Source organism: Muntiacus reevesi, chromosome X (assembly GCF_963930625.1).
Source record: "Muntiacus reevesi chromosome X, mMunRee1.1, whole genome shotgun sequence".
In the NCBI taxonomy this organism is placed as follows: domain Eukaryota; kingdom Metazoa; phylum Chordata; class Mammalia; order Artiodactyla; family Cervidae; genus Muntiacus; species Muntiacus reevesi.
The window spans coordinates 55,302,049-55,324,717 of record NC_089271.1 but is presented as its reverse complement, the minus strand read 5'-3'; the positions used below and the strand labels follow the sequence as shown (position 1 = coordinate 55,324,717).

The following is a 22,669-nucleotide window of genomic DNA, read 5'->3' as shown; positions in this document are numbered from 1 at the left end:
TATAGTGCAGGACCATGGGGTTTGGAAGCAGCAGTAACTTAACTGATGGTGGACTACAATGAGATACTAGTGGAAGGGAATGCACCAGCTGGTGAAATATTGCTGGTACTTTACAGGTGTGAGGAAAATGATAACCAGACTTGGGTGACTAAACACCACTGATTAGCTGAAGAAATATATGACATGCTCAGGGTGAATAATCACTAATTCAAACCAAAATGCAGGAACTTCCCTGTGGTCCGGTGGCTAAGGGTCTGTGCTTCCAAGACAGGGGGCCCAGGTTCAAACTATGCTCAGGGAACTAGATCCTACATGCTGCAACTAAAGATCCTATGTGTTGCAACTAAAACCCGACACAGCCAAATAAATAAATAATTTTTTTAAAAAGCAAAATGTAAAAGACAAAAGACCTCCTGGGGTGTATTTAGTTCAGTCCAGTCGCTCAGTCATGTCCGACTCTTCGAGACCCCATGCACTGCAGCACACCAGGCTTCCTTGTCCATCATCAACTCCTGGAGTTTACTAAAACTCATGCTCATTGAGTTGGTGATGCCATCCAACCATCTCATCCTCTGTTGTCCCCTTCTCCTCCCGCCTTCAACCTTTCCCAGCATCAGAGTCTCTTCAAATGAGTCAGCTCTTCGAATCAGGTCGCCGAAGTATCAGAGTTTCTGCTTCAACATCAGTCCTTCCAATGAATATTCAGGACTGATTTCCCTTAGGATGGACTGGTTAGATCTCCTTGCAGGCCAAGGGACTCTAAAGAGTCTTCTCCAACACCACAGTTCAAAAGCATCAATTCTTCGGCACTCAGCTTTCTTTATAGTCCAACTCTCACATCCATAGATGACTACTAGAAAAACCATAGCCTTAACTAGATGGGCCTTTGTTGGTAAAGTAATGTCATTACTTTTTAATATGATGTCTACGTTGGTCATAACTTTTCTTGCAAGGAGTAAGTGTCTTTTAATTTCATGGCTGCAGTCACCAACTGCAGTGATTTTGGAGCCCAAAAAATAAAGTCTGCCACTGTTTCTCCATCTATTTGCCATGAAGTGATGGGACTGGATGCCATGATCTTAGTTTTCTGAATGTTGAGGTTTAAGGCAACTTTTTCACTCTCCTCTTTGACTTTCATCAAGAGGCTCTTTAGTTCTTCTTCACTTTCTGCCATAAGGGTGGTATCATCTGCATATCTGAGGTTATTGATATTTCTCCCGGCAATCTTGATTCCAGCTTGTGCTTCCTCTAGCCCAGCGTTTCTCATGATGTACTCTGCATGTAAGTTAAATAAGCATGGTGACAATATACAGACTTGACATCCTCCTTTTTCTATTTGGAACCAGCCTGTTGTTCCATGTCCAGTTCTAACTGTTGCTTCCTGGCCTGCATACAGATTTCTCAAGAGGCAGGTCAGGTGGTCTGGTATTCCCACCTCTTTCAGAATTTTCTACAGTTTATTGTGATCCACATAGTCAAAGGCTTTAGCATAGTCAATAAAGCAGAAATAGATGTTTTTTCTGTAACTCTCTTGCTTTTTTGATGATCCAGCAGATGTTGGCAATTTGATCTCTGGTTTCTCTGCCTTTTCTAAAACCAGCTTGAATATCTGAAAGTTCACGGTTCACGTACTGTTGAAACCTGGCTTGGAGAACTTTGAGCATTACTTTACTAGTGTGTGAAGTGAGTGCAATTGTCTGGTAGTTTGAGCATTGTTTGGCATTATCTTTCTTTGGGATTGGAATAAAAACTTACCTTTTCCAGGTCATGGTGGAGAGTTCTGACAAAATGTGGTCCACTGGAGAAGGGAATGTCAAACCACTTCAGTATTCTTGCCTTGAGAACCCCATGAACAGTATGAAAAGGCAAAGAGATAGGACACTGAAAGATGAACTCCCCAGGTCGGTAGGTGCCCAATATGCTACTGGAGATCAGTGGAGAAATAACTCTAGAAAGAATGAAGACATGGAGCCAAAGCACAAACAACACCCAGTTGTGGATGCGATTGGTGATGGAAGCAAGGTCTGATGCTGTAAAGAGCAATATTGCATAGAAACCTGGAATGTTAGGTCTATGAATCAAGGCAAATTGGAAGTGGTCAAACAGGAGATGACAAGAGTGAACGTTGGCATTCTAGGAATCAGCAAACTAAAATGGACTGGAATGGGTGAATTTAACTCAGATGATCATATCTACACTGTGGGCAAGAATCACTTAGAAGAAATGGAGTAGCCATCATAGTCAACAAAAGAGTTCGAAATGCAGTACTTGGATGCAATCTCAAAAATGACAGAATGATCTCTGTTCGTTTCCAAGGCAAACCATTCAATATCACAGTAATTCAAGTCTATGCCCTGACCAGTAACGCTGAAGAAGCTGAAGTTGAATGGTTCTACGAAGACCTACAAGACCTTCTAGAACTAACACCCCAAAAAGATGTCCTTTTCATTATATGGGACTGGAATGCAAAAGTAGGAAGTCAGGAATCACCTGGAGTAACAGGGAAATTTGGCCTTGGAGTACAGAATGAAGGAGGGCAAAGGCTAATAGAGTTTTGCCAAGAGAACGCACTGGTCATAGCAAACACCCTCTTCCAACAACACAAGAGAAGACTCTACACATGGACATCACCAGATGGTGAACACTGAAATCAGATTGATTATATTCTTTGCAGCCAAAGATGGAGAAGCTCTATAAAGTCAGCAAAAACAAGACTGGGAGCTGACTGTGGTTCAGATCATGAACTCCTATTTGCCAAATTCAGACTTAAATTGAAGAAAGTAGGGAAAACCACTAGACCATTCAGGTATGACCTAAATCAAATCCCTAACGATTATACAGTGGAAGAGAGAAATAGATTTAAGGGACTAGATCTGATAGACAGAGTGCCTGATGAATTATGGACGGAGGTTTGTGACATTGTACAGGAGGCAGTGATCAAGACCATCAAGAAAAAGAAATGCAAAAAAGCAAAATGGCTGTCTAAGGAGGACTTACAAATAGCTGAGAAAAGAAGAGAAGCAAAAAGCAAAGGAGAAAAGGAACGATATACCCACTTGAATGCAGAGTTCCAAAGAACAGCAAGGAGAGATAAGAAAGCCTTCCTCAGTGATCAATGCAAAGAAATAGAGGAAAACAATAGAATGGGAAAGACTAGAGATGTCTTCAAGAAAATTAGAGATACCAAGGGAACATTTCATGCAAAGATGGGCTCAATAAAGGACAGAAATGGTATGGACCTAACAGAAGCAGAAGATATTAAGAAGAGGTGGCGAGAATACACAGAAGAACTGTACAAAAAAGGTCTTCATGACCCAGATAATCACGACGGTGTGATCACTCACCTAGAGCCAGACATCCTGTAATGTGAAGTCAAGTGGGCCTTCAGAAGCATCATTAGGAACAAAGCTAGTGGAGGTGATGGAATTCCAGTTGAGCTATTTCAAATCCTAAAAGATGATACTCTGAAAGTGCTGCACTCAATATGCCAGCAAATTTGGGTGTATTTAAGGAAACCTCAATCTTCTGTGACCAGAGGGCAGACAGAGGAGAAGATTAGGCTTACGACTTAACTGTAAGGGTAGCAGAACTTCAGAGAAGGTTGAATTCTCAGGCCCAGTACATCCCCCATTCCATGCTCAGGGCCTTAATAGGACATGAGTGGAGCCCTGAGATTGGGCTGGGGATATCTGAGAAGATGCATTTAACACCCTGACCTTACAGATTCACCTTAACCCACCGGGTCTGCAGAAGTAGCCCACTTCTCCTTGTTGGAATATAGACCTTCCCTTTGCTCGAAGATGATGCACAGGCCTTGAGTGAAGCATGTGCCTTATAAAACAATTCTTCTTCCTCTCAGAATCAACTTCCCTTCCCCTCCTGGCAACCAGATCAATAAATAGAGTCAAATCCTAGCACAACCTGACTGGAGAGGTTCTCAGCTTGCAAAGGAAAGAAAGGAATGATATGTGGAAGCTGAAGAATCTGACTAACATGTATCGGCAGGAGTTGGGAAAGCATATCTGAGACTGGATGCTGAGAACAATGGATCAAGGGAATGAAGCATAAACTTGGAGCACTCTCCCAGGATACAGAACTTAAAACCATGGTAAGGACTCTAGGAAATGTTTCTGATACAATTTTTGGGTGACTTCTGGAAGCCTGGCAAGAACAGTGGCCCACACCAAGTGAAGTAGAAACACCAGACTTCAATGGCAGATTGTGGAGAAAAGGATTAAAGGGCTCAGAGGAGCTGATGTGTTACATAAGATACACTACTCCAGTCTGGAATACCAACTAGCTGATTATATTCTATGGGAGGGCCCAGAGCATATACCCAAACTACAAATGAGGAATATGTTGGTGAGAGTAGCACCAGACATGTTGAGAAGCACAGTAGAGGTAAGGTCATAAATGAAATCCCAGCCCAGGTCCTGCTCACAGTGGGTATACTGGGTCCACAGATCCACCTAGTGATCACTTTCCCAGCTCACAAACACCTAATTGGAATGGACATATCTGTAGTTTTCAGAACCCCAGCATGAGTTCCTTAGCTTATGGGGGAAGAGCTATGGTAGTTGGGAAGTCCAAATGGATGCCTTGGAAACTATTCCTGCCTTCCCTGAGCAAACCTGTAAATCAAAGACAATATTGTATCTATCCTAAGGGTGATGATAGAAATTAGTGTCCCTCTGAAAGATCCAAAGGATGCAGGGGTGTTAGTCCCATCATGTATATGTGCTTAGTCGCTCAGTCATGTCCGATTCTTTGTGACCCCATGGACTATAGTCCACCATGCTCCTCTGTCCGTGGGGATTCTCCAGGCAAGAATACTGGAGTGGGTTTCCATGCCCTCCTCCAAGGGATCTTCCCAACCCAGGGATCAAACCCAGGTTTCCTGCATTGCAGGTGGATTCTTTACTATCAGAGCCACCAGGGAAGTCCAAGAATACTGGAGTGGGTAGCCTATCCCTTCTCCAAGGGAACTTCCTGATCCAGAAATCAAACAGGGGTGTCCTGCATTGCAGGCAGATTCTCTACCAGTTGAGCTACCCGGGAAACTCAGTCCCATCATATCTCTGCTGAATTAACCAATTTGGGCCCTGAGGAGGCTGAGTGGATCCTTGAGAATGTAGACTACTGCAAGCTCAACCAAATGGTAGCACTGATTGAAGCTGCAGTACTAGTCATGCTGACATTGCTGGAGCAAATGAAGAGATCTCAGGTATGGCAGGTGGCCACTGATGTAGTGAATACCTTTTCTATTTTGATCAGAAGATCAGAGACATTTCACTTTCATCTGGGACTGGCCACAATATATATTGATGGTCTTGCCATAGGGCTAAGTTATCTTTCTCACCCTATGTTATTATATAATCAAAGGAGAAATGGACTATCTGGACATCCCAGGGACTATCACATTGGACTACTATATCAATTACATCATATTGATTAGGCAACGTGAACAAGAGTTGGTTAGCACACAGCCTTGATAAGACACATGCACTCCAGAGGGTGGGAGGTAAACCCTAAAAACACTCAGGGTCCTGCCATATTAGTACAGTTTCTAGGGATTTGGGGGTCCAAGGTATGCCAGAACAGCCCCTCCAAATCATAGGGCAAAGCATCGCATCACATGCCTCCCACTATGATGAATAAAAACACAACAGATGGGAAGATTCCTCAGGTTCTGGAGGCAGCATATTCCACACCTGGAAATACTGCTCTGATCCATATTTCAGGTGACATCTAAGGCTGCTAGCCCTGAACAGGTCCAGGCTGTGGTGCAAGCAGTCCTGCCACTCAGGGTATATGATCCAGCAGATCCTACGATATTGCATAGTGGGAGAAAATGCAATGTGGAGCTTACGGGATGCCTGAGTGGGAGGCCCCTGGGGTTCTGGACCAAGGCCACGCCATCTGGAGCAGAGAATTACACAGCTTTTGAGAAACAAATCCTGGTATAGTACTGGACCCTGGGTGAAATAGAATGCTTGACCACAGGTAACAAGGAACCACGTATCCTGGTGCCTGTTATGAGCTGGGTCATGCCAGGCCCACCAAGTAATGAAGTCAGATAAGCCCAGCAGCCAGGATTGATCCCAGACAGGACCAAGCAAGCTGTCTGAGCAAGTAATCCGGATGCCTGTGTCATCCACACTGTTGTGTTAGTGCCTCCCTCAGCTCACTAAAAGAACTCCTTAGAACCAGCAGATGAAGGGAGAAAAATCTTAAGCTTGGTTCACAAATTGGTTGGCTTGCTATGTGGGTAGAATGGACAAAAATGAACAGGGGTGATCCTATAGTCCTATTCATAGTGACCTTGAAAAACAGTGGTAAAACTCCCAAGGGGCAGAGCTTTGGGCTTTGCACCTGGTGATCTATTTTGTTGGGAAATAGAAGCAACCCAAGATTCAAATACATATTCACTGATGGGCAGTGGTAAATGGCTTGGCTGATTAGGCAGAGGCCTTGAAGGAACAATATTGGAAGATCAGGAAAAGGAGATCTGGGACAGTGAAATGTGGGTGGACAAATGGGATTGGAGATGAAACAGAGTGAAGATCTTTGTATTGTGTGTTAACACCCACCAGATAGCATCCACCCTGAAAGTGGCACTAAGCAACCAGGTAGAATGACTCAGCCAAATGATGTCAGCCAGTTTCTAGAATCAGCCGCCCCAGTGCTGGCAGATGGGCACACATAAGAAGTGGCAAGGGTAACAGAGATGGAGGCTGAGTGTGGGGCCTATAGCATCATTGCTGAATGTCCAACCTGTCAGCATCAGAGACCAATATTGGGTTCCCAACACAGCACCATCCCTTAGGAAGGCAACCAGCCATTCTGTGGTGAGCTGACTACACTGGGTTCCTTCTACTCTGGAAAGAGTAATGATTCATTTTGACTGGAATATTCTATATATGAGTTTTCTTTTCCTGACTACAGGACCTTAGCCAGCATCACTGTCCAAGGGCTTACATAATATTTGATCCACCAGTATGGCATCCCACATAACAGTGAAACAAACTGAAGGACACACTTTACAGCAAAGGAGGTGTAAAGGTAAGCCCACAGCCATGAAATCAACTGACATTTTATACAGATGACATTCTATACCACACCATGCAGAAGCTGCTAGTCAGACAGAGTGATGGAACAAATTGGTATAGCCACAACTAAGATTTCAGTTTGGAGGTGATACTGTGCAAGAATGGGGTACCATCCTCCAAAACACAGTATACACCCTAAATCAATGAACAGTATTTGGGCTGTGTTCCTTACAGGTAGAATACACTGGTTTGGGAACTCAGAGGTGAAAGTAAGAGTGGCCTAGCTTACCATTAATCCTTGGACCCACTTTTGGAATGTGTGTTTCCTGTTCCCTCAGGGCTCTGCAAGGTTAAAGGTCCTGGTTCTCCAAGGGGGACACTGCTACCAGAGGACACAGCAAGAACCCTATTACATTTTAAGCTTTGACTGTTACCTGGACACTTCAGGTTTCACAAGGCAATGGGTAAGATGAGTCTGTCTCAGCAGGGGCATGGACCCTGATCATCAGGAGGAGATAGTTGCTGTTGTCTAGTTGCTAAGTCGTGCTGACTCTGCGACCCCATGGACTGTAGCCCGCCAGGTTCCTCTGTCCATGGGATTTCCCAGGCAAGAATACTGGTGTGGGTTGCCATTTCCTTCTCCAGGGGATCTTCCTGACCCAGGGATTGAACCCAAGTCTCCTGCATTAGCGGGTGGATTCTTTACCATTGAGCCACCAGGGAAGCCCAGGAGTAGATAGGGCTGCCATTAAACAATGGGGGCAGGGAGGAATATATTTGGCCCCAAGGCTATCTGCTTTGACATCTTGTTGGCATTTCTTGTTCAACATTGAAGGCAAATGGATAAGTACAGCAGTCATAGCCTGAGCAGATGGGGACCAAGAGCTCAGGGATCCCTTAAGGATAAGGGAATGGATCACTCACCAGGTAAGCCACTGTGACCAAGAGAGGTGCTAGCTGAGGGTGAGGGGAATCTAGATTGTATAGTACAGGAAGGAAACAATGTATCATTTATTTATGCCACATTTATCAAACTACAGTGGAGGCTGTAGTTTGTCCCATTAACTGTGCTCTTTCAAGTGCCCCCCAGAAAACAAGACCAATTAGAATCCTAGAAATGCTGTTCCCAGATGGAATGAACTTACTTCTGAAAAGCAAGTCAATCTGAGAAGTCCTGGGGGTTGCCTATGTGCTCTACTCAGATCTTCAAGCCCCTCCTTCTTGTCATAACTGTCCTCCATCTTCTGGGAATATCTGCTGTTGAGGGCTCACAGTGCTGTCCATCACTGGGAACTGCCCCCTACAGCAGGGACTCACCTTCTGCAAAATTATGCCTCCTCCCAGAGGGCAACTTGCAGTCACTGACTGACTAATGCAGGACTAGAAAAGCCTGGCCACCCCATCTCAATTGGGACAACTCTGAAGGGTCACCCCAGCTCCAGAGCTCCCCAGGTGATCAGTTGGAGCAATTGTTGCACAGCATCACAGCTGTTCAACCTTTCCATCTGTCAAGTCCTGCTTCCCCCACTACTCCTCTGCAACACACGTTGTTCCCAAGAGCTCTCCCTGATCAATCTGCACACAAATCTCAGAGTCTCAGGGTCTGCATCCAGGGAAGTCTAAGAAAAGAAGCCACAATAAGAATGTTCTATATATGCTCTTGCCTGGAAAATCCCATGGGCAGAGGAGCCTGGTAGGCTGCGGTCCACGGAGTCACTAAAAGTTGGACACGACTGAGTGACTTCACTTTCACTTTTCACTTTCATGCATTGGAGAAGGAAATGGCAACCCACTCCAGTGTTCTTGCCTGGAGAACCCCAGGGACGGGGAAACCTGGTGGGTTGCTGTCTATGGGGTCGCACAGAGTCGGATACGACTGAAGTGACTTAGCAGATATATTTAATATATATTATATAAGACACACATACAGAAAATTTAATATAGGATGTCTTATATAACATATTGCATGTTATGTATTATGTGTTGCAGTATCTAGAATGTATATAAATATGCATATAGTAGAATGAACGTTTCAGTAAATAATTACCTTTAATATGTACAATGGGGTCATATTTCCTATTCTATTTCATTTCATGAAAAGAAACATATACATATATATGTATGTGATACTATAAACCCACTGTATAACAAATATATTACAGAATACATGTAATATGTATGGTACACATTAATGATTATATTTCTTATTGGAGTAACAGTTTCACTAAATAATAATTCCACTTACTATGTGCAATGTACTCTCATTTTTTATTTTCATGTATCAATATTATCATTTATCATAGTTTTATTTTCATTTCATGAAGAAAATGAAACACTGGTCACAAGCCAAGAGGTGACCTACAGCTGGAAAAACACTGGACTAAATGATCTGTAAAAAGAGGTGATGAGTCTCAACTCTGAGTTTGCAACTTCAAAGCACACAGGACTCAAGACCCAGGAAGAAATGAGAGTGGTAAGGTTTGGTGGGGAAGGCACCAGACTGTACTTAGGTGTACAACCCCATTACAGAGTTTGCACGATTCCTTTTATTCCAGGCTGATATCCCTAAGCTTGTGTGGTTCTGAATGTCTGCAAGTTGGTGATGCAGTCTCTGTTCCTCACACTAAACCTGATGTACACAGGCTCCCTCCCTTTGCCCATCCCACCCCATCTATACCAGACACTAAATAAATAGTTGCTAGGTTGACTGGAAGAAAAGACTGAAGCGACTGCTGGGATAAAGGAAGGTTTTCGGGATACAGAAGTGGGAGGGAAGAATAGTTCACAGAATTCAGCAGGTGCTCAGTAAGTGCTTGCTAGACAAATTAGAAGAAAAACTGGAAAATACAGGAGTTGTGATTATGGTAGGGGAAGGGTCTTGACAGTGGTCTGTAGATAATTAATAAATGCTTAATGGAATGAAGGAAAAGGCAGCAGCAAAGGACCTGCCTGGAGGGTTGGAGTGAAGAAGGGTAAGTCGAAAGGAGGGTGGTTACTAAAATATTCCAGGGGATCTTTCCAAACCAGGGATCAGAACCACATCTCTTGCGTCTCCTGCATTGACCGCAGATTCTTTACCACTAGCGCCACCTGGGAAGCCCCCAAGGTATAGCAAGGACTTCAATAAGGTTTGTTGACTTCAATAGAGCAAATTTAGCCAGGAAGATGGCATCTGTGTGAGTGGGTGTTGGTGAAGGAATTAAAACACGTGTTCAATAAATGCTTTATGGATTGAAGGAGAAGAGAGTGGAGGAGTATGCTGCAGGGATGGGAATGTTGTTTGAACAGAACACAGCAAGAGAGTGATAAATCTTTTTTGGATTAATTGGGGGGAAAGAGCAGTGGGGAAGATGGCTACTATGTGGGAGAGGGTTCCTAGCCAGAATGCAGTAGGTACACATCGTGAGTTTTTGAGATTGTGTCATGTGAAAGGCAGGATGGAGATTGTTGAAGGAGGAATTAGGGCTACAGGAGGGGGAGAAAAGGCACTGACTATGGGTTCTCAGTAGTATAGAATAAGTGCTCATTAAAAGATTGTTGGGGTTGAGTGGAGGAGAAGGTATGAAGAACCCAAGGTGGCTGGGATTAGAAGGAAAAGGAACTGAAGGAGGCTTCTTCCTAGTGTATTGTATGCATAATAAATGCCTCCCATAGTTTAACACATGGAAAATATGCAACAACTATCTGTAGAATGAATAAACGGCTCTGAATAGAGAGAAAGCCTGCTGGGTTAGGGCTCCTGGCAGAGGAGAGGTAATTAACCAATAAAGAGCTGGTAATCAATATATTTAGGCTGAAGGGGACCCCTGGAGAGAGAGCTCTTGAGACAAGGGCAGGAACTTCCAAGCTTGGAAAGGGGAAGTTGAGAATGGCTCTTAAGTAGTAACTGCTCAGTTAAGTGTTTATTGGCTTAAATAGAAAAAAATCCTTTTGGGGTCTTAAGATTGGGAGAGGGAATCCTAGGGAGACTGAAGAGAGTGAGAAAAGGGTAACCCTTCTAAATTTGGTTCTAGATTTATCAAAGGAAAGGACTCTGTGGAGATGTTGTACGACTGGCATAGGTTATCCTAAGAGTATAAAGAAGGGGAATCTACTTCCTACACACAACAGGTACTGCAAATGTGCTCATGCACCCACTGGAAGAAAAGCACTTTGGGGAGGAGGTGTGAATATAGAGCACACAGGAAGCACTACACAAATGCTCACAGGAGCTGGAGGAAAATGCCTTTGGGGGAAGGTGATCTAGAATCAAGCAGCTGGCAGACAATGACCAAATGCTCACTTCATCCGTTAAAAGAAAAGGTCTTTGGGGAAGATGGGGGGGGTGGCTATGGAAGAGCATATCATCACTGGATCCATTGGAGGAAAAGTCTTTGGGGGAAGGGAAATGGGGATACAGTAACTTGATTTATGTAAGCTTGATTCTCCATCCTTGGGAAGAAAGGCTTTTATGGAGAAGGCACAGAATCGGCACACAGTGGGTACTCCACAAATGCTCAAAGAGTGATTTTTTAAAGAGGTATTTGGAAAGACAGATTGAAATGCTCCACACAGTAAGTGCAGATATATGATCACTGTATTAATTGGAGGCAAAGGTCTTTATGGACAAGATCTGGGGTTGAGTCATGCAGATGGTGCTCAATATATACAGACTGAAGTCACTGGAGGAAAAGGGTCTGGGGTGACATAAACAGTGGGCACTCAATAAATGCTTGCTGAATACACTGAAGGAAAGAGCCTTTAGAGAAGGCTCACACCTTTAGATCAGGCAGTTGATAAAGGCTAGCTGGGTCCACCAAATGAAAGATCGTTGAAGAAGTAGTTGAGAATAGGCGGTAAGGGAGGCACTCAAATGAATGCCTTCTAGAGCCGTCTGCTGTAGGAAAAGGATTTAGAGCAGAGTGTGAAGATAAGCCTCACACAGTAGGTTTAAAAATGTTCATAGAACTCATTTAAGGAAAATATGTTTGAGGAAAGGGCTTGGGGATGGGGCATACACCAGGCACTTAATAAATGCTTCTTAGATCCTTTGGAGAAATAAGCCCTTAGGGGGACTGAATTGGGGCACACAGAAGGCATTCAATAAAAACTCACAGGATTCATTAAAGGCAACGCTTTTGGCAAGAAGCTGGGGTGGGATACACAGCAGGCATTCAATCAATGTTCAGTGAATAGTTAAAAAGGTTTTTGAGGTGAGGGCTGGGGTGGGGCACATAGTGCACTCTGGATACATGCTCACGAGATCAGAGAAGGCCTTAGGGCAAGGACTGAGGAGGACAAAACACATATCAAGCTCCCAACGAATGTTCACAAAATTCATGTAAGCCTTGAGGAAGGATTCCCCACTGAGGCACACTGCCGGTACTTGATAAATGCTCACAAGATCCATTAGAGGACAAGACCTTTGGGGCACGGGTTGCGGGGTGCAGGGCACATCAGACTCTTGAATGCTCACAGGATATACTGAAGTCAGGCTTGTGGGATGGAGGCACACAGCAGGCGCCCGATAACTGCTCCCTGTATGGATCAAGAAGGCTTGGGTGAGAGCAGCGGGGAGGCAAGCGCGGGGCACACAGGAAGCACTTCGCATAATAATTTAAAGGAAGAGGGTTTGGGTGAGGCGGGCAGAGGGCAAACAAGCGGCGCTCAATAATTGCTCATCATGGGATGATCTGGGGACCCAGAACCGCGGGGGGACGTCCGCAGCAGTGGCTTACCAGTCGGTGTGGGGCTCGTCGATTACCAGCAGCACCCTGGCGGCGGCGCCCCCACGGCCTGCGCCCCCAGAGCCGCCGCCCACCTGCTCGCTGAAGGTGGCGGCCGCCGCCGCCGTGGTCTGCTTGACCGCATTGGACAGCGACGAGAAGAAGCCACCGCCCCCCGAGGACCCGGGGCTAGGGGCAGCCGGAGAGGCCACGGGGGCGGCCGAAGAGGCCCTCTCGGCAGTGGCGGTCGCAGGACCGGTCGTGGCCCCGGGACTGGGGGCAGCGGGCGGCGGTGGGGGCGGCTGCGGGCGCTGCAGGTCTGTCATGTACCCATTTGGCAGATTGGCCATGAAGTTGCTGTCCGACAGGCGGCGCCGCAGGTAGTTCATGGCTGCGGCGCGGGGCAGGGGGTCTTAGGAGCAGTCTGGTCAGGAGCCGCGGGGGCGGACCGCGAGGGGCCCAGGAGCACCGCTGCGCTCTCAGGCACGACACGACTCTTCCGCTGCCCGCTGCAGACTGAGGCAGCGCTGAGTCGCCGCCGCCGCCGCAGCGCGGTTGGTCGCGCCCGTGACCCCCTATTTCGCGCCCCGTGTGGTGCAGCCCGACTGGGCCGGCGGCGGCGCGGACGCGACCAAGGCGACTGCGAAGGGGAGTTTGCGGAGGAGCGGCGAGTGACGTCAGCGCGCCTTCAGTGCTGGGGCGGCGGTGGCGCGCGCCGGCAGGCGGGGGCGAAGGAGCTGTCCGCGGTGCTGAAGGCATAAATGCGCAAGCGCCACGCCGCATCCTGTCTCCCCTCCCCCGCCTCCAATTGGGGGTGCGCAATTTGGGGATGGGGGCGGGGTGGGAGCCTGTTCGGAGGGTCGGGTGGGTGCATCAGGCAAGCCTCCCACCCTGTCTCATCTTGGTCTTCACATGCACTCTCACCCACACCTAGGACCCTCTGCAGATACTAGGTTTCCAGTGTTGATAATCACCACAGGAGGCATTTGGGGGGTGGGAATGGAGTTATACTCGGAGACTCAAAAGAAGAGAAATAACCCCTTCACAGCGAGTGTTGAGGGTCACACGCAGTACTCTGCAAGATCAGTTTCCCACATCCACATAGGCTTAGCTAGGCAGAGAGATGGGTGAGGGGGTGGTGTAGACAGCATCAGACAGGCGGAGGTGGACACTTGGGCGGAGTGTACACCCTTGCCCAGGGTTGGGGGGCGTCCTGGAGGCACACTGGGAATGACACGTACATGGAGATACATATAGAAATACACAAAAGTAGGGAAACATACGGAGGCATGTACAGAGGACACACCGATCTAAGTATCTATACTGACACAAACAAGCCCAGGGTAATACTCATGGGCATACATTCACACATGCACATGAATATGCCTACACACACACACACACAGACACACACAGAAGCACCACATGGAATATGCCTACACACACACACACACACACACACACACACACACACACAGAAGCACCACACGGAATATGCCCCCCCCCCACACAGAAGCACCACACGGAATATGCCTACACACACACACACACACACACACACACACAAGCACCACACGGAATATGCCCACACACACACACACACACACACACACACACACAAGCACCACATGGAATATGCGCACACACACACACACACACACACACACACACACACACACAAGCACCACACGGACACACAGAGACCTAGGCAGATTTGGAGTCTTTTCTGCCTGAAGGACTTTCAAATGAATCATCCACTTATTCATTTCTACATTCTCCATTTATTAAATCTTTGGCGTGTTCAAACAAGGTCATGGTGTGAGGTCTGGAGTCAGAGTGCCTGGGTTCAAACTGGGCCCCCACTATACTCTTGGGAAAGTGACTTAACATGTCTGAAACTCGGCTTCCTCACCTATAAAAACAATTACCTGACCAACTCTAAAAGATAGGGGTGGGGGAGTGCTGTGACTTCTGCCAGAAGTGTCCTTTCTTTCTCTCTCAAGGATCACTTTTGGCCAAGGTCTCCAGGAAGTCCCCTCTCCCCTTAGGCTACTACTGTCCATCATCTCTTCTCCCTCCTCCATCCCAGCCAGCTTCAGTCCACCTGCAGGCTGTTGCTTTGGCTATTCCTTCTCTCTCTCTCTCATGGATGCCCTTTGGCATCCCACATTCCAGTGTTCCCCAGATGGGGAACTGCACAGAAATTGGGTATTTCCCAACATTGCAAAGTATGTGCTCCCTAGTTTTTGCTCAGTAATGGAAGCAAACAAGTTCTGCTGGGTCTGTGGTGCCCTCTCTGAGGGACAGGAGCAGCTGCAGGTCTACAGACCTTTTTGGCTACTCTAGGAATAAAAAGTCAGGCTCCTTAGGAGCCTGTCTCTAGACTGCCTCTTCCCAGTGGCCCCGTTACCAGGTTTATAGTACCATGCCCCTCAGTGTCATCCCCTTTCTCCAGGTGGCTCATTTTCCAGAAGTTAATTTTTTGTAGAAGAATGAAGAGTTTCCCACCCCCACCCCCAAGGAGTGTCTCAACTCCCTGTGCAGAGGTCTCAACTCCTTCTCTGCACTAGCTTCATCTTCTCCAGTAGGAAAATACAGAAGGGGCTCCAAGAAAGTTTTTCTTTGTTGTGCATTGGTGAGCAATGACTCTGAAACACACACCCTTGACATATGTTCGTAATCAGTATTGTACCCATGTTTATGGACTTCTCAGGTGGTTCAGTGGTAAACAGTCCGCCTGCCAATGCAGGAGCTGCAGGAGACACGGGTTTGATCCCTGGGTCAGGAAGATCCCCTGGGAGGAAATGGCAAACCACTCCAGTATTCTTGCCAAGATAATCCCATGGACAGAAGAGCCTGGCAGGCAATAGTCCAAGGGGTCCCAAAGAGTCAGACACAACTGAGCACACATGCACCCATGTTTATAACTCACAATACATATCCATGCCACCTGTGTACGTGTGTATGAGCATGTGCACATATACCCCCAGACCCTTATAACTCACATATTGTTATGGTGCACACAGTTGTAACTTCACATGCACTCCACACACACTCAATACATCCTTAATTCTTGCACAGACCCTATAGGTCTTCCTATCACACATACAGAAAGATATGTGCCTCATAATATACACATACAGCCAAATTTCCACTTTCTTATAGACCTATAACTTTCTCATACCCTGCAGTAGCAACCAGACTCCCTCACTTAGGCTCATTCCTTTTACGATAACTAATATGCATTGATTTCATCTTTACCCCTACCCATCAACTGATCCATTTTACACAAGAGAAAATTGACCCAGAGAAGTGAGCAGCCTGACAGACTCTGAGTGTCACAAATCTCCCATCTAAAGCCTCCCACACAGAGGTGCCCCTCCACTCACAGGACAAACTCCTAAACTCTGCTCCTGGCATGGTGTTTCCCAAATGTCTAGCCCATTACCTTTCTATGCCTGTTCCCTCCTGGGTAAAATGCAGATAATAATATTGACCTCATATGTTCATTGTGGGTTAAATGAATTCATGCTATGGAAAGTCTTAAAACACTATCAGGCACACATCCTTCTTCCCTTCACTGGGGAAATACGTATCGCTCTGACTCTTCTACCCCATCTCCCATGATGTCCAATGCTATTGTTAGTATTCAGTAAGCGTTGATAAATGTTAAATAAATGTTCGAATGAAAGGATCTCCCATTCTGGTCTGTTCCCTCACTCAGATGTCCTCTCTACCAGCCTTCCTTCACCCGAAGCCCAGACTTAGCTCTAGTATACAGTAGATGCTAATAAGTGCTGAATAAACGAACGAACGCTAAAGAAATGTCTCTGAGTATCTTGGGGGCTCCTCCTGGCAGATGCTGACTATAGCTTCTCTTTGCTCCTGTCCCAGTTCAGAGCCCCTCGTAGACACTTCCTCGGTCCCCCGCCTCCGCCTCGCGGAACTATTTGTCGTCGCTAATTGTGGTGTTGGAGCTGGGCTGTTGGGAGTGGGTGGGTGCAGATGTTCGCTCTGCGGGGGGGCCCCAACCCCAGCCACGCCTCTTCGCCGGATTGACGCGGAATCTGACAGCTGAGGGAGCTTTAGGAGGAGAAGAAAAACAAGCACGCCAGCCAATCAGAAAGTGCCTGCCAGGGAATATAGCCAATTGGAAAGCTCGTAATCAGAGCTCTGCAGAGGGACGTGCTGGGTGCCCCGGGGCACTAACAGAGAAGGGGACAGACATCAAGGCTACAGCAGGGATGGGTACTCGGATACGCGCCTTCACTTCTGTCACACCGTGGCCACAGTGGAAAATACTGTTTTCCACCACAGGCCACTGCAACTTTGCCTGTGCTGCACTCTTTGGCCTAGAAGATGCTATGGCCCCACTCCTCGGGAAGAGGCTGGTTTATTGAAGTCTGAGAAGTCAGGGGGTCAGAGTGGAAGACAGAGACGTAAGAATTCTCATCCTCAGGGTTCTTTGCAGGGAGGCACGTGTAGACATGGCCGTTTCTCCTCCACCATCACCTTCTGCCCCTGCAGCACATCGCACAGTACGGACGGTTTCCCCCAGAAGGTCACATTCTTCTCACCCTGACCTTCGACCATGGTAACGGTGGGCCTGGTGTGTTAGTGGGGGTGGGGATGAAGAGGAAAAGCTCAGGGAAGGCAAGAATACATTCAAAAAACTCTTACTGAGTGGATACTATATTTTTTTTAGCTGGGAGATACTGGGCAATTTAGCTCCTCTGTGCCTCAGTTTTCCTCATCTGAAGAATGGGAATAATAATACTCCCCTCACTGGGCTGAGTGAGGATAAATGAGTTGATTCAGGTAAAGTGCTCAGAGTTATGTCTGGTACACAGTAAGTGCTCAATAAATGTTGGTAATTATTGATATGAGCTACCATCTCTTACCTTTAAAACCTTTTCTTTCTTTCCCCATTGCCCACTGGAAAGAACCCAAATGCCTTGCCTTGGCATTCAAAGCCTTGTTGTTGGGCCCAAATCTCTGCCCCCAGGTCAATCTCTAGTTCTTTCTTCCACTTTATTTAGACTAAGCCCCATGTTCAAAATGGTCTTTACCTGGGTTATTTCTTCCACTAGGCAAACCCTCCATTCACTCCCATCCAGATTCTCTCAATCAGTCCTTTCTCCATTCATTCCCTCCCTCTGTCAAGTCCTTCATGCCTCCATTCAACACCCTAACTCTTCTTCCAGACCCACTCTAAGCATCACACCTGGTGCCCAGGTGGCAGACCTTCCACGAATTGGGAAGAGGCCACTTAACCTAGTAGTTTGATGTTTGTGGAAATAAGGAAAGGATAAGTGTTTTAACCCGCTCCAACACCTGGGCCACCCTGGCCATCTGGAAACATTTCAGGCAGCTGATTACCTGTGTCCAGGACTCTGCTCACAGGGTTTTTGATGGTGGGAAAGTGTTTCCCAACCCCTTCCTGCCAGGGGAGGCCCAATCAGCTTCCTGGACCCAGACCCAACATGCCAACCATTCTTCAGATGTCTTCTGTCAGGGTGGAGTGGGCCTGGATCCCTTAGGGGAACCTATGGGACCTGGGTTCTGTGTGTTTGCAACTGTTGCCAAAAAGGCCTTAGAGCGTCTTGGGGCACAGGTGACAGAGGGAATGAGAGGGTGAATGGAGGGAGGCATGAGTGACTGAATGGGCAAATCAAAGCTTGGGTAACTGAGGGAGCAGAGCATATGGACACAGGAAGGACAGAGTGAATGGGAGAATGGCTGAGTGACTGAAGCAGCGACTGAAGGGCACAGATGTTACTGATTCTCCCCTCAACATCCTCTTCCTCAGCTTCTTTAGTTTCTTCCCTCTTCCTACAACTGGGAGATGGCACTCAGCCAGGCAGGCACCCTGGACCCAGTGACAGAAGCCCTGTTTATGGGTGACCAACCCTCCTGCCTTATCTGCTGACATATCACTATCATAACCCCCTCCAAGGCACAATGCCCCCTCACTCACGAGAACTTGGGGAGAGTGGCCTGGCAGAGGCGCTGGCGGGTGCGGATGGGGTTGGGTCCACATGGGGGTATGCACAGCCCCCAGGTACTCCACTCCGACCAGGAGCCTTTCCCTGCAAAGAGGGGAGAGGTTCCTGAGGTAGAATTAGAGGTCTTGGCTGGGGGGGGGTTGTGAGAGAGAGGCTGCAGGGATATGGGGTCCACAGCAGAGAGTCAGAAAGCCCCTGTCCCTGCACGGGCTGCCCCACCCTCGAAGTATGGTCCCTGGAGGTACTCACAGTGGCAGCGCTGGATGTTGTAGCAGTGCCGGATATCCTGCAGTTTCCCAACACATCGCTGTCCGTCAAATTTGCGACCCTTGCAGACCCTGGAGCGTGTCTGCTGGCCTGGGATCTCCTGGCAGCTGATGTGTTTAATGTTTGGGCGGATGCAGTTGCTCCACTCCCCCCAGAGCCCCCACTGTCCATTCACTGCAGAGACAGGGGCAGGTGGGCTTGCACCAAAGAAGGGAGTCAGTGAGAGGGTTCAGAGGAAGGAATGGGGCTGAGGAAGAGAGTGGGAAGGATTGGATGTGGGAAAGGGGGATCAGACGTGGAATCAAGGCACTGGGGCCAGGAATGGAGGGATTAGAGGCAGAACAAGGCATTAACAGCAGGAATTGGGCAGCAGAGACCGGGGGCCTTAGGCATGGAAATGGGGCATCTTGGGGTGCTGACCAGGGCAGTGCACGGCCGTGTTGCAGACATGCGTCCGGGTGGCATCACCGACACAGAAGGGGCCCCCATGCTGGGGCAGAGGGTGATCACATGTCCGTTTTTCCTGGATCTGACCCAGGCCGCAGGTCACAGGGCAGGGGCTCACAGCACCCCATGGCCCCCAACCACCAGCCACTGTTGGGAGGACAGAAGTGAGAAGAAAGGCCACCTCAATCTCCCTGACCCAGCCCCTAGACCCATGAGGCAGACTGCTCCCAAATGAAAAGCTCCATGGTCACATGGTCTCAGATCTCTGTCCCTTGAAATGTCAGAGCAATCTCCATCTAAGTTAAGAGCAGAGGTCTCACACCCCAGTACCTGGGCAAGGTGGCAGGCCGGTGCAGGCCCGCTGCTCATAGGCTGACCCTGGGCAGGGATTCCCAGGAGGCTGCGTGGAGGGCTCAGGTGCAGAGCATGTGCGGCTTCGTCTCTCCACAGCTGCATTGGGTCCACTGTGGCAGGTGCCTGAGCACGGGCCCCAGGGGCCCCAAGCAGCCCAGGCCCCGTGTGCTGTGATGGGGTGGGGGTGGGGAGATACCAAGTGTGGTCATGCATGTTGAAGTCTTCACACCATGGAAGTTCCCTGCTGTAACCCCCAGACCCACCCTGGGTGTCTGCATCATTGCCCAGTGGTTGCCTTCACTCACTGGGGCAGACTTGTTTGGTGTCACAGGCCTCTGACTCCTGTGCCTCTCCTATGCAGTGGCCCCCACACTTGGGGGTGGGGCGATTACATGCTCGACGACGAATCTGGTTCCCTCTAGAGCAGGTGACAGAGCACGCTGCCCAGGGTCCCCAATCGGACCAGCCACCCATCTCTGTGGAAGAGAAAAGAAGGGATAAGATGGAGGTGGTGGTATTATTCAGGGGTCCAGGCTTCCTCATGTACCCCACATCAGCTTATCCTATCCCCAGTTTCTGCCATACCTGGCCTACTATTATTGCTCATCTGGACTACTGCAGTAGCCTTCACACTGGTCCCTTTGCTTTGCTACTCAGCACATACAGTTTGTCTTCCTGACAGCAAAAGGGATCTGTCACAACCCAAATTAGATCACATTTTTCTGCCGTCACTGCATCACCAGAATAAAAGCTGACATCCTCACCATGACCTACAGGGGTCAGTCCCCCTCTGACCTCATCTCTCATCACTCTACTCCAACCACAGTGGCCTCCTCCTTGACACCTCACAAATATCAAGCACAGTCCCACCCTCAGGGCTTTTGCCCTGATTGTTCCCAGTGCCAGGTAACTGACAGTGCTCGCCCGCCTTGCTTATCTTCCTCACCAGGACAGCATGGCTTGTCCTCACAGGCCTGTAGCTGCCACTGGAGGGTTCCAGGCTCCACCTTCTCGGGGGAGCATTGCTCACCCCAGCCTATGCAGTGCCGGTGCCGCAGCTGGGAGCCCTCAGTGCAGGTCACTGAGCAGGGGGACCATGCAGACCACGGTGACCATTGTGGCAGCCTGTAGGGAGAAGCACACATCCCACCCTGGCACACTCGGGCAAGGATGGTATATGGGACCACAGAGTGTGTGGAGGCACAGGCAGGAGTGTGGGATAAATGTGTGCAGAACGGAATGATGGGAGTACCTACCTCTTAGTGATGTTGGGGGATTGAACGGGAAGAGGTGAACACACAGTAAACACTTATCATTTACCTTCATGATCAGGAATCTGGAGTTACCCTTTGAAGTCTCCCAAGGACAGTGCCAGGCACGCAGTAAACAAGGATAAGGACTAGGGGCCCAGAATTGCTGTCAAAAGTCCACCAGGCCACAACTATGCATGGTAGCAGGCAAACAGGAAGTGCTTAATAAATAGAGGAGCCATCATCCCAATGAGCTCAGAACCCCACCTCCACCATGGCATAATGCTAAACAGATGAGACCTGTTGACAACAGGGGGCTGAGAGCTGCCTTCAAAAATCCCCAAGCTACACACCCCTGTAGCTGTGTGTATTTGGTGTATACACAGTGTATCTGGGATATATAGTAAGCAGTTAGAAAATATGCCTGACATAAAGAAAGGGCTCAATATATGTCGGTGGGCATTATGATTAAGAGACTAGAGCTACCCTCAAAAATCCTCTAGCTACCCCCAACATCTGCAATGAATTGGGATGCTGGAAGTACTCAATAAATGTGAAGTGTCATTATAATTTGGGGTCTGGAGTTGCCCTCAAAATTGCCCAAACACTCCCCCTCCTGCAATGTGTCTATACAGTATAAATACTCCATATGAGCTGTCATCACCATTTGAGGGCTTGAGCTACCCTCAGAAATAGTCAAGCAGCAACCCACCCACAATGCTTCTAGTATGCAAGAAGTGCTCAACATGTGTAAGCCATCTTGGTTCTCAACCAGGGGTGACTTTCACCTGTCTGGAGACATTTGAATTGCTGCAGATTGCTACTGATAACTAGTGGGAGGCCAGTGATGTGATAACACATTCTGCCCTGCACAGGTCAGCCCCTCACAGCAAATAATTTTCTGGCCCCTAAGTGTCAACAGAGCTGAGGCTGAGAGACCTGGAGCTACAGTTGTGATCAGGGCCTTGGAACCATGCTGGACACTCTCAGAGAAGGCAAGAGCCCAAGTTCTGTGTTGCCCTGCGTACAGTCCTTTTTGCCTCCCGCAAACCCCAGGCTCCCTCTGACCTGCATGCCATACAGAGCTTGCTGCCAGGCTTCTGGAAGGCATAGGCAGCATTGAGACAGCAGTCTTCCACTCTGACCCCTCCCCCAAGGAAGTCCTTGCACTTGCCCGTAGATTCTTCATACTGGGCGAAGCACTGTACAGAGTCTGAGCCTGTAACAGAGTGGGGGAGCATGGTCAGGGTTGTGAGGGGCCCAGGCATCCCTGGGGGCCAGCTAGGCCCCCACCCACTCACCTGTGGCTGGCAAGGTGAGCAGCAGCAGTGGCAGCAGCAGCAGTAGGGCCTGCGATCGGGCGGGCATGTTGAGCACTGTACCTCTGCAGCCCTGCCAGGGAGGAGGCCTGGCTTTATGTGGGCTGACCTGCTCCCAGAGTTAGTGGAAAAGAGGAACCAGGGGCAGGAGGAACTAGGAGGGCGAAGGGCAGTGTGGGAGGGGAGGAGTGGGGGGAGGAGAGGGTATTGTGCTGGTCTCTTCAGCTCCAAACTCTCCGGGGCCACCTCTGGCCCTGAGCTTCCTCCTCTCCT

General features: G+C 48.4%; 2 protein-coding genes across 3 annotated transcripts in view; both read right to left on the bottom strand.

Annotated features, from left to right (window-relative positions):
• Positions 1 to 13,143, bottom strand: part of SYN1 (synapsin I) — a 52,639-nt gene extending 39,496 nt beyond the window's left edge. For both annotated transcript variants that reach the window (XM_065914871.1, XM_065914872.1), the window contains exon 1: positions 12,767 to 13,143. In XM_065914871.1, the coding sequence (XP_065770943.1) occupies positions 12,767 to 13,143 (377 nt within the window). The remainder of the gene's footprint in view (positions 1 to 12,766) is intronic.
• Positions 13,144 to 14,543: 1,400 nt separating this feature from the next.
• CFP (complement factor properdin) lies at positions 14,544 to 22,535 on the bottom strand. The gene is made up of 9 exons (XM_065915178.1): positions 22,379 to 22,535; positions 22,146 to 22,296; positions 20,774 to 20,952; positions 20,133 to 20,303; positions 19,804 to 19,995; positions 19,447 to 19,620; positions 19,009 to 19,200; positions 18,732 to 18,843; positions 14,544 to 17,360 (listed from the first exon to the last, which is right to left on the bottom strand). Exons 1-9 carry the CDS (start codon positions 22,443 to 22,445, stop codon positions 17,210 to 17,212), a joined length of 1,389 nt encoding a protein of 462 aa, XP_065771250.1. The 5' UTR covers positions 22,446 to 22,535; the 3' UTR covers positions 14,544 to 17,209.
• Between the last annotated feature and the right edge of the window lie 134 nt (positions 22,536 to 22,669).